General features: G+C 38.7%; 1 protein-coding gene across 4 annotated transcripts in view; it reads left to right on the top strand.

Annotated features, from left to right (window-relative positions):
- Positions 1-13124, top strand: part of srgap1a (SLIT-ROBO Rho GTPase activating protein 1a) — a 122266-nt gene that overhangs the window by 65384 nt on the left and 43758 nt on the right. For all 4 annotated transcript variants that reach the window (XM_061970118.2, XM_061970119.2, XM_061970116.2 and 1 more), the window contains exons 5-9: positions 2930-3109; positions 4222-4350; positions 6039-6260; positions 6421-6522; positions 12144-12341. In XM_061970118.2, the coding sequence (XP_061826102.1) occupies positions 2930-3109; positions 4222-4350; positions 6039-6260; positions 6421-6522; positions 12144-12341 (831 nt within the window). The remainder of the gene's footprint in view (positions 1-2929; positions 3110-4221; positions 4351-6038; positions 6261-6420; positions 6523-12143; positions 12342-13124) is intronic.

Genomic DNA, 13124 nt, shown 5'->3' with positions numbered 1-13124 from the left:
GAGATGGTTGATTGATCCAATGGTTAATTTGGAGAGGCTGTCCTTTTTGATGCAAATGAACCCCACCATGCCTCGCTGTTTATTCTGGTTAATTATATATTTGTAAGACGAACATCAACGCTATCTTTTTTTTTCACACACAATTGAAAAAACGTCAGCATATCTCACTGCATGTTGAACATTGTTGTTATTGTGTGTATGCTACGACTAGATGACAAAAATACTTTATCCACGTCTATTTATGTGGTAAGCCAAACACAGTTTGATTGAAAACTTAACATTAACTCACTAAATACACAATGTCCAGAGCATCTGACAGTTCCTTGCTTTTTAGATTTGCATATATTTTGTTGGGCTCTGAACCTTTATGGACCACACGATTCGATTTGATTCTTGGGGGTAACGATTTCATTCATAATCGAATCTCGATTCAAAACAATTCCTGATTCAAAATCTAGACTTTTTTTTTTAAAGATTGGGTGCCAGTTTCATGATTAACTACCTTCCTCCATAAGGAGGTCTGACAAATGTTTGTATCACTTTAAAGAAAACTGGTTTTGTTTAATAGAATTCTACCCAAACATTTAATAAAGTCTAATACAAATAAGACAACAAGTGAAGTATCCAACATTTCTCTTTTCTAAAGTAAATCTGTACAGCAAATATGGGCAGCTACATCAATAATATGACAAAACAGATACAAACAAATATATACCGTATTTTTCGGACTATAAGTCGCAGTTTTTTTCATAGTATGGCCGGGGGTGCGACTTATACTCGGGAGCGACTTATGTGTGAAATTAGTAACGCATTACCGTAAAATATCAAATAATATTATTTAGCTCATTCACGTAAGAGACTAGACGTATAAGATTTCATGGGATTTAGCGATTAGGAGTGACAGATTGTTTGGTAAACGTATAGCATGTTCTATATGTTATAGTTATTTGAATGACTCTTACCATAATATGTTACGTTAACATACCAGGCACGTTCTCAGTTGGTTATTTATGCGTCATATAACGTTTACTTATTCAGCCTGTTGTTCACTATTCTTTATTTATTTTAAATTGCCTTTCAAATGTCTAGTCTTGGTGTTGGGTTTTATCAAATAAATTTCCCCCAAAAAATGCGACTTATACTCCAGTGCGACTTATATATGTTTTTTTCCTTCTTTATTATGCATTTTCGGCCGGTGCGACTTATACTCCGGAGCGACTTATAGTCCGAAAAATGCGGTACATACATACATACATACATACATACATACACACACCGTACAGGCCAAACGTTTGGACACACGTTCTCCTCATTCAATGCGTTTCTTTATTTTCATGACTATTTGCATTGTAGATCGTCACTGAAGACATGACAACTATGAATGAACACATGTGGAGTTATGTACTTAATAATAAAAAAAGGTGAAATAACTGAAAACATCTTTTGTATTGTAGTTTCTTCAAAATAGCAACCCTTTGCTCTGATTACTGCTTTGCACACTATTGGCATTCTCTCGATGAGCTTCAAGCACACCTGTGAAGTGAAAACCATTTCTGGTGACTGACTACCTCTTAAAGCTTGGTGGCTTAATATTCGTATATTAAGCCACCAAAGGGTAGCATAATATACGAATGTACGATAAACGGACGTCGGACACTGATAAATTGAATTGCAGCTTTTTATTGTGGTCAACATGACCAAATAGTAATGTTAGAACTGTGCAATTATTCAGCAGCAGTTTAGCAGATAATCCAATTTTGTACTGGCCCATGATGTCAAAAACAGTCCCAGGTAAAATGTTGTGGACAAATACACACAGAAGTATATATTTTTAGACAGCAGAGCAGACACGCAAGGCTGCAGCCAACAGTCTTGGCACAAGAGAGTAGAGCAGAAAGGAGGGGCCTGGCAGAAAGCATGTACTAGAAACCCCACTTTGGTACATCCGTCAAACTGACGTCACAAATTGTCCACTGTTAAAAAAAAAAGACGGCAAAAAACAATATTTAGAGGTTTCCAAAACTGCTTACAGGCTCACGTCCAAAAGCATGAAGCTAATGATTTGATGCTTTGGCATTGTTTAACACGGCTATCCAACATTACAACATGTATTTAAAAGTCAGAAAAGAGAAAGCTCATCATAGGTCCTTTTAAGTCTACAGTATGTTCATGCTTTTCTAGTTAACATTTTAAATTGGACCGTGTGGATGTTGACGTTATGTATTAATACCGGGACATAATTGAAACTGATTAATTTTGAATGGAATTACGACGTATAGTTCTGTGAATAAAAGATCATTGTCAATATAGATAGGTAGATACAATATAATAGACTCCTGACCAAAGACTTGATTGAGACATGGATTTCTGTGTTGTAAAGTAGAATGAAAGATTGGTTCTGGGGCTGCACGATTGTGACAAAAATCAAAATCACAATTGATTGAACCTTTTACCTTAATTTTCATTAACGCACAATTATTCCACACTCAACACAGTTTGTCTTTATTTGCATAATTTTGAAGCAAATAACTGAAATGAACATGCACAGATGAACTGAAGATAAGGAATAAGCGGTATCGAAAATGGATGGATTGCAGCAAACCCAGCAACAATACAGAACACAGGGCTCAGTGTTTGACTTTTACGCTATGACGCTTTTAAGTAGCAAACTGGAAGAGACAGTGTGTCATGTAAAGACTACTTCTTCTTCTGTTGCTTTTCTGGCATTCTTCACACTTTCCGACACCTGGCTTCCTGTCGTGTAACCACACAACCAATAGTGTACTATAAGGAAACAGTCTATAAGTAGAAAACAAATCATGGCAGTTTTGGGTTGGTTTTGAATTGCTAAATTTTGGATTTGAATATTGTTCCATTAAACTACAGTCCTAATTGGTTCTTTGCCTCCTCTCTTTCCATGTGTCTCCAGGTGATGAAGACCTACCACATGTACCACTCAGAGAGCATTAGTGCAGAGAGCAAACTGAAAGAAGCTGAAAAGCAAGAAGAGAAACAGATTGGGCGGGGAGATCCAGTTTTCAGCATCCGTATGGAGGACAAATACCAGAAGCGCAACTCGGTGAAAAAGATTGAGAAGATGAAGGAGAAGGTAACTCACAGTTCAACCATTTTCAGCAAATTTTTGCATGTTGTCTGTTACCTCATGTACGTGGGTAGATTTTTTTCCCTGCTGTCTTCCTAAAGTTATTGTACAGTAGTAGGAAGTGTTGAAATATAGATGATATTCAAGTGTGTGCATCAGAGCACATTGGTCATTCGATGGTGACTAACATCCTTCTGCCTGTCTGCTTGAGAGGAAGTGAAGACTGAAGACGAATAGTTCAGGAGTGTTCTCTTGCACTCAGAGGAGGTTCTGCGCGAGACCCCCCTGCCCAGACACACACACACACACACACACACACACACACACACACACACACACACACACACACACACACACACACACACACACACACACACACACACACACACACAATTTCATCAATTGCCACCATAATTGCTCATTTTATTAGACATTTCCCATCATTCCTACTACCCCTGCTGCTGGGCACCACAGCTCATTCAGGAACGGCCTGTGCTCCACACAACATGGGGGAGCGCTGATTCCCCACAAAGATTGACATGACACCACTGGTTGACAAAAACGTCATCCCTTCATTATTGCCACCCTGTGCGCTTGTACATTATACACATGCCAGAAACGAGTTCTTGGATATTCAACCAATTTTTGCACACTCTGTGCAACCTCACACCCTTGTCCACTTCTCATAGCTTCCCATTTTAGCCAATCTTGTTGTCAACTGTTTAACCAAGTCCCTGCATTATACAGTCACGGCATCACTGGTTCACATTGACCAAGATGATGACTTGTGATTATGAACTCTTAATTATTTTTGTTTTGATCTGCTAATTGTAAGGAGTGGAGTCCATCGGGGACACACATCCCGAACAGATGACCACAATAAATCTTAAAATCACAATTAATCTTTTTCCACTCTCATCGTTGCGGCGCCCACAAGATAATTCCGCACTGGGCAATTGGTCACCTCTTATCATACTTTTATACTTGTCTAATTTCTGCTGTGTCATTCTGTCTGCTATACAGAGACATAAAAGCACAATCAGTTGTCAAAAAGACAAATATTAAATTCACAGGCACTGTTAACTGTGTGTCATTCTTGTTTTCAATTCTCTCATTAGCGGCAAGCCAAGTACTCAGAGAACAAGATGAAGTCGATCAAAGCACGAAACGAGTACCTCCTTACACTGGAAGCCTCCAACTCGTCTGTTTTCAAATACTACATCCATGACCTGTCTGACCTAATTGATGTAAGTATGAAAACATGCTTTTGTCTGCAATGTTGCGTTGTACCCGCAAACCTGGCATTGGGCACTTGAGGTATCTAAAATGTTCCATTTTATCACTTTTCTAACTTCTAGCTAACTTTAATGAAAGGGTTCCGTTGCTCTTAGACTTATTTTACGTTGTAAAATTGAGCTGTAAATCAGCAAAGAAATTATTATTGTGTTTTATTACATAGTATATACAGAGGAATCTCAATTTACAAAATTAATTGGTTCCTGAATAGACAAGCTTGTATATTGAAGCAAATTTCTCCGTAAGAAATAATGTAAATATGAATAATGAGTTCCATCCTCGACAAGTGAAAGTTTGTACACTTTGAACACAATATCAAACAAACATAACACATGGGTGATGGTTCAACTTTCTTTTTCTAACAAAGTTAAAGCAACAACAACTTGCTAAAATGTTCTTAATTTTCAGCTACCCTGCCGACACGCACACCTACACTCTGGCTAGCCCTGTGGTACACTCTCATATTGAAATCACGAAACTCTTTAACAGCCAGGTCACTACAATGATTAGGAATACAAAATAAAATTAACTTTACCTTGTCGGTTGAACTTCTTGGTGTGTAGCAGAAAAAAAGGGGAGACGGGAAGGCAGTATCGACAACGCTGTGGATACTTCCTGAACGTTTCAAACTATACATTGCTTGTCTGTTGCTTTATATGGACTGATAATGAGCTAGCTAGCTAGAAAATGCTGTAAAAAAAACCTCAGAAACACTTGAAGAACACAAAAAGTAGCACAGTAGCTAACGACAGCACTGGTCTGCCGACAGAATAAGCACAGTGATCGTTAGGCCAGCCCACAATGGATGTGTTGCCTGGCACAAAATGGCTCTACTGTAGGCACACAATGGGTGGATGAAACGTCCGTACACTGAGACAAGGTTCATACAATAAACCGTATTTCTATTCGGTAATGAGTTGTTCGTAAATCGAGGTTTTACTGTACACTGTATTCTCATTTAATTATTGGCACATTTTCACATTTTGTACTTTTTATTAGAATTTGTATTCAGTTTATAAATGTACATAATTTGATATAAAATGTATTTGGATGTGAGTGTGAATGGTGTCTATCTGTGTTGGCCCTGCGATGAAGTGGCGACTTGTCCAAGGTGTCCCCTGCTTTCCGCCCGATTGTAGCTGAGATAGGCTCCAGCACCCCCCGCGACCGCGAACGGGACAAGCGGTAGAAAATGGATGGATGGATGTATTTCTAAGGCTTTATATGACTTTGCTTTTTTTTTTGAGAGAGAATATTTGACATTTTTGCTGTGCGTTTAAGGGAATGAGAGAAGGCTGGATCAAGCAGTTGAGATTTTATATTCCAGACAGGACTGAAGGAGATGGGAAGTGTAATCTCTATTCCGCAGCATGCTGTGTGCTGAAATTACCCTTCACACCGCCTTGCTCACAAGCCTTCACATCTCTCCTTTTTGTGTGGGATATGCAATGTTGTATTTGCAGACCCATACACATGTGTTTATTAAAGTGTACTTTTTATGGTCTCAAATATGGTCTGACTGCTTTTTTGTGACTTTAATCAAAATGTCTTTCTTGTAGAAAGCTTGTCCATATTTCTAATTATTTAAAATCACTGTCATGATATGTCTAACCTAAAGGCTGTTTATCTTTTCATCTAGTGCTGTGATTTGGGATACCATGCCAGTTTAAATAGAGCCTTGCGGACATACCTGTCAGCTGAATACAACTTAGAGACTTCCCGCCATGAAGGTCTTGACATAATCGAAAATGCCGTGGACAGTCTGGACCCAAGAAGCGACAGACAAAGGTTTATGGAGATGTTCCCTACGGCCTTTTGCCCCCCCGCAAAATTCGAGTTCCAGTCCCACATGGGAGATGAGGTAAGTTTACTTCAGCATCATAAAGTATCTTGCAGTATCATGAATTATTATATATTGCAGAGGATGTGGTTTGTATTATAGCTGTGGTATCTTCTAATGATGTGCTTGTTTCACTGACTTGATTGTCTTTTGCAATTTGTTTATTTATTTACTTCCCCAGGTGTGTCAGATTTCTGTGCAGCCTCCGGTGAATGGAGAGCTCATACTAAGGTTCCAGCAGCTGCAGTCTCGTTTAGCCACTCTTAAGATTGAAAATGAAGAGGTAAAATTGTACATTTTATGTTGGTGAATTAGATAGCACCCTTGTTTTTAATTGTACAGTAAATCCCTTCGTTATGTTCTGAGACTACCCGCAAAATAGCAAACAGGAGTAACTGAGATGCCCATTTGACACTCTTAATAAAGCTTGGCTTGCTCATTTCCCTCCAAACCCTCCAGCTAGATTGAGTTGGATGTTCTCCTTTGACGTCAGTCTCTTCAATTGCTATTGCTTACTCGCGACAAAGGTAGCTAACAAGCTAAATGCATGGACACACTATCCAGGTTCAGGCCCTAATTAGGTCGCACACAGGTATTAAACATTCTTAAATAGTAGAAAAATATAGGCACTGGATCAGAGTTATGGTCTAGCCTCTAGCCTGGTCGTCAGGCTAGAGCCATCTCCCTCTAAAGCGGCTAGCGAGGGTACGTGGGTCCAATGCCCTGCAGGCCGCTGGCTCGTCCCGGTGAGCTGCCAAAGAGGGTATTTCTCCAAGCCGCATATACATAATCCACACTACTGTCTTGTTGTTCTGATCAACAATTTATGATCATATATTAACTTTTGTTCACCACGCTGCAAGTTTTGTGGACAGTTTGTTAAATGTTGACTGTAAAAGCTACAATAATACTTACATAGCAACAATCACAAGACTATGCCATCTTGCACTGATGCCATTTCATTATGTCATACATATATGTTAGGTTGTATAGTGTATAACGATTTCAATTAGAACTTTATTATCATACCAGCACACATGAGACATATGACGTGGCAGGACATTTAGTACCCAAGGTCTTTGTTACCCGAGGCCATTTAATACCCAATATTTTGCTCGATGAGTACCACAATAATCATAATAGAATGGGTTTAAAAAATAGAGTTAATATAGGTTGACTAAAATAAAACAGTGGCTCTCAAACTTTTGTCACTAAGTACCACCTCAGAAAATATTTGGCTCCGAGTACCACCTTAATGACCATCATTAAAATACAGTAGCATAGTAGGCCTAAGTATTCTTTAAAAACAAAATAGAGGTTTTGTTTAACGAGTATATTTAATATTTTTGGCCACTGTAATATTACACACAGTTTAAACAGTAACGCTGCGTTTGAATATTGGAAAATAAAACACTGCACTTTAATCAAGTGATTTCTTTTGATGTACCACTAGATGTAGCCCACGTACCACTTGTGCTATGTGGACCACAGTTTGAGAATCCCTGGAATAGAATAAATAGACCAATAGAAAATAATGTGATCTTGCAGTGCAAATATAATGTAAAACAATGAACCAAAATGTAAAAAAAGATAATAAAAACATATTTTTACATTAGGGTTATTGTGCACACACTGAAATCTTTTACCTAAGGTTTATTTAGGAATAAATAAATAGCATACACATGAAATGTCTATTGATGCGCTCATTCATTTAGGTCATTGTATTCTCAGGTCATTCACTTGATTGCAATTCCACTGTTTGGTTTGTTTTATAAGATGTTTCGCCTCCCACCAAAAACAACTTGATCAGTTCATGCTCATAGACTTATATCAGTCTGGTCTAGTCTCTAAGCTGGTGCCAAAACCCCAACTATTTATACTCTAGCACAAGGAGGGTGATCCCGGGCAAGGATGGTTCTGAAAAAACAACTGTTGACATGCACAAGAGCAAACCTTCTGTCAATGCCAACGACTAACATTAAAATGAAATCCCTATTGTTGCTATTGATGTATTTTGTGGAAAAACCATTGCTGTGGAATGACCACTACGAGCCCAAATTCAGTCGTTGGACTACAATCACCAATGTTAGCATTTTCATTTACCGGTAGTTGTAAAAAGGGCACAAAAGGAGCATACGTGAACAGAAACTTCCTACATCCTAAATTGTAAAGTATTTTAAGGGATAGTTGAAAGGACAGTGTTATATGTGGGAGATAGGTGGTGTCACAGACCACCTCCTCTGCTCAGGGATGGTTTTCAACCTTGATGTAGATGGCTTCCCTTTTGAATCATTTGTCCTCCCTGTCCAGAATATGTGCATTGTTGCCCTCAATTCATCATTACACACTGTGTGTGCAGGGTGTCCGGTCTTTGGGGTGCACTATCGTATTTTTCGGATTATAAGTCGCAGCTTTTTTCATAGTTTGGCCGGGGGTGCGACTTATACTCCGGAGCGACTTATGTGTAAAATTATTAACACATTACCGTAAAATATCAAATAATATTACTTATCTCATTCCCGTAAGAGCAAACGTCACACACACGTCAGCAATCGTCACACACACGTCAACCAAAAAAAATGTGTCGGGGGCGGGTCATGGCAGAAGTGCATTGTGGGTCATGGGATGCTACCTGCTACTACGTCCGTAGCTGTAAAAATTGATCATTTCAACATTGGCGGTAACTTATAAAAACTGAGAAGGGCTGAACAAAAATGGCACCGAAAAGGAAATCATATACTGCAGGTTACAAGCTGGACGTAGTGAAATATGCAGCAGAAAACGGCAAGAGGAAGCGGCGCATACCTTTGGAGTTGGCAGAGTTGTTTAGAAGCGACACAGAGGATGAAGATTTCATCGGATTTAGCGATTAGGAGTGACAGATTGTTTGGTAAACGTATAGCATGTTCTATATGTTATAGTTATTTGAATGACTCTTACCATAATATGTTACGTTAACATACCAGACACGTTCTCAGTTGGTTATTTATGCGTCATATTATTCAGCCTGTTGTTCACTATTCTTTTTTTTATTTTAAATTGCCTTTCAAATGTCTATTCTTGGTGTTGGATTTTATCAAATAAATTTCCCCCAAAAATGCGACTTATACTCGAGTGCGACGTATATATGTTTTTTCCTTCTTTATTATGCATTTTCGGCCGGTGCGACGTATAGTCCGTAGCGACTTATAATCCGAAAAATACGGTAGTCAATGTCTCAGGGTGTTGCTTGGTTTGAAGTGTACTGGGATGTTGTTAGTTGAACATTTTTTTGAGTTTCTCAGATAGACCTGATACATATGGAATGACAATGTTATTGTGTTTGTCATCTTTTTCTTCTTCATCCACTCAGTTTTTGTTCCTTCTAGAACTAGATACTGTTCACAAATGACCAGCTGGGGTAACAATGGGTTTTGAGGGCCTCCCTCAAATGCTTATGCTGATAACGCCCAGTTTGTGCTCCAGTGGTGGTGTGAGTCAAAAAGTGTGTGTGTGTGTGTGTGTGTGTGTGTGGGGGGGGGTTTTCGGTAAATTCCAACATGGAGGTCACTGTCCTCTACAATGTGAACATCACAGTCTAAAAAAGGCAACTTACTGTCTTTGACATCCTCACGTGTGAACTTAGTGAACTTGTGAAATGTTTTTCCAATGTCACTGTCCTGTCCTCCACAATTGGGGATACAGGTGAACCCATGGCACAACCGTATTTTTTGTCAGTAAAAAGTTCCCAGGATTTGGAAAGTATGTAAGGCAAAGTTCCAGCAAAAGGCAGATCTGTTCTGGGTTTAGTGTGGCTCCATCCTGTAAGGTGTGATCTCGAAGTAAACGCTGCCTCACTGTCTTTACTGCATTCTGGGTTAGAACACAGGTGAACAGGGAGGTATCATCGAATGACACCATAGTTTCAGCAGTTAGACTAGTTCTGACCATTCTAATTTAGAGACTAGATCTGACCAATCTATGTGTATGAGCATGCATTGATGAAGCCCACTTGGATGAGAGGCGAAACGTCTTCTAAAACAAACTGAACAGTCCAGTAGCAATCGATTGAATGCCCTGATAAGACACATAATATATTTTCCTTGGCAGGAGAAACAACAAAGATTATTCTGGCTTCTGCAGGAAATGAGCAGTACGGACGGTCCATGAGTTTATCGAAGTGTGTTTAGCAATAAAGGTTTTACGATCATTTTAATTTGAAATGTTAACAGTACCGCGGTTCATCATTAATATGTTGTTACATTCCCTGACTGTGTACGATCACATATTTATAGATTATTACCAACTTAAAGAGACATGTTTTCTGAGGGAAAAGAACAGCTTATTTTCAGACAAAAAATAAAGAAAAAATAAAACTGTATTTTTGTGACCACAAATCCACAAATTTGCGGTGTCATGAATGCTGAATCTGTAATTGTCTGTATTATACCTTAGCTGTAATTTCTTGATTGTGCATTAGCTTTGTGTGTTTTTTTAGGCTGTAGTGTACCCTGCAGATTTATTCACTTTCTGTAAACCAAATTACCTGAGTGATCTCACTTTGCATTCAGGTCAGTTCTGTTCCACTCAAGTCATGTAGCTGGCAGTCCTTTTTCTAACTCGTTGTGAATAAGATGTGATGTCCTCTGTGGATTTAGTGTTCCCATAATGCTAATAATAATACATCATCATCTGTCAATCAGTTCTTTCAGTATTATTTTCTGCAACTATTATTCACCGGTCTGTTCAACCCTACGTCACAACACACTTCCTGCAGTATGCACAGTATCACCGTTAACAGGCTCTGTCTGTATGAGTGTTTGTGTGTGGAGGAAGGGGGTATGATGACAAGCCTTATGTCCTTGTCTATGACTTTAAATGAATGCGTTGGTGGGTTCTAATAAAACGACACCACTGCTTTGTGTTATTATTACCAGATGGCCTCTCTTCCCTGGTGGAGTGAGCCAGTTACATCCCTGAAAAATTATCTTTAAAAGCGTTTTCATGACCTACAAGCATAACCTGTCAAATGTGGAGAGCCGGTCTTCGTCCGGCCGGGAAAAGCTTGAGGGCAGTGCTTGACAGAAGTGCAGCTGTTTCCTTTGCTCTTTGACTGCTGTGAAATGGTGAAAAAACATTGCTCAACATTTTACTTACCATTAGTTGTGGTGGTTTTAGTGGAATTTATGGAGAAATATTTCTTCTTTGGTTGAAGGTCTGATATATGCCTTAAATTGTTTCCCAAGGACAGTGTTTATACTATGGATTTAGAACTTTATTGACTGCACGCATCTCTCACCCCAAATACTTTATTCTGCAGTACATCTTCATTCCTGGGCAAGGAGTACATTATTTGTTTTTCCCCAGGTAAACAGAACAGCATTTGAGCAATAGTTAGATAGAAGATGACCAGATTATGTATTTATTCAAGCTAGCTCGATGCTAATATACATTAAGTATGCCATAACTATACCCTGATTGGCGTTGGATTTCAACTTCTCCAAATGTGGTTATTAAAATTCTACTAAGGTGTATTTAGCAATCAAACAGCTGATGTGTAATAAGTATAAACACTTTGTAGGGCTCAACAAAAGACAAGACTGGCACATTCAACTTAATGGCAAAGACTACTTTCTGACTATGACAGCACATCTAGGACAACCCAAAATGAATGCATACTTGCAAATGAGACTCAGTAGTATAATAAAACAAGATATAAACAGCACATCATTATCAGTTCATTTTAGGAGGTAAATAAATAGTTTACCTAGTTTTTTCACTCGTACCATCTGCTGTTCACCTTTGGCCTGTTTAAGTGCTTCGGCCTCCTCCTCGTGCCCCCACAGTCATTGGCTCCCCGAAGAGGATTGTAAGGGGTGTGAACATACAAGCTGACACAAATCCTGCCATCTCATATATCTACAGGTGAAAAAGACATCAGAGGCTACCCTCACCACTATCCAGGACATGGTGACCATTGAGGATTATGACGTGTCCGAGTGCTTCCACCACAGCAGATCCACTGAGTCAGTCAGGTCCACTGTGTCAGAGACATACCTCAGCAAACCAAGCATTGCTAAGAGGAGGGCCAACCAACAGGAGACAGAACAATTTTACTTTATGGTGAGTCTAAATATAGAAAAATACTAGCAAATAGTTTAGAGATTGTCTTAGATCCCCATGGGTTAATGCTTATATTTCGTAGTTAAAAGGTAAATGTTGTAATTCTGTTACAGTGACATTTTGGTTTTAATTGTCTCTGTGCTTTTTTTTTTTAATTGAGTACGACTGCAAAAAACCCTGTCAAAGAGCCAAATAGTGTTGTTACATACATTAATAGTGCAGTCCAATCAAAGTCAACAAAAGCATTAGAGTCTGTGTTTCCAGAGTGTCAGTGAACGCACAACACTGCTACGATAAGTCAAGCTGAAGAATCAAGGATAATTAACGATGTTCTGGGGAGACATGTTTCTTATTGGGATCCATGCACCCCCTGCATCTGAGCATTCGACCCCGAAAGGAACAAGCGGTAGAAAATGGTTGGATGGAGGAATCTTTTACACGAGAACACTTGTTAGACTAAATAATGCTATATTTTTGTATTTTGTAATTCAATATCCATGTTTCACACTACAAACTGTTAAGCAATTTATTGTTTACAATTTATTAGGTTATGGTTTCATATGAAGATGTCAACAAATCGCTTTCGTTTTCATGGCAAAAAAACAAACAAACAATAAATCCTATAGATTGTAGTGTAAAACATGTATATTAAATGACAAAGTACAATAGTTTAGCATTATTTAGTGTAACAATTGTACTAATGTAAAATAGTCCTTCAATGCACAATTACATTCCCGTTGTGTACTGTATGCACACAGTCGAGCTGTGTGTGCATTTTTGGAT

The sequence above is a fragment of the Nerophis lumbriciformis genome, linkage group LG10 (assembly GCF_033978685.3).
Source record: "Nerophis lumbriciformis linkage group LG10, RoL_Nlum_v2.1, whole genome shotgun sequence".
Classification (NCBI taxonomy): Eukaryota; Metazoa; Chordata; class Actinopteri; order Syngnathiformes; family Syngnathidae; genus Nerophis; species Nerophis lumbriciformis.
This window is presented reverse-complemented; position numbering and strand designations above follow the sequence as displayed.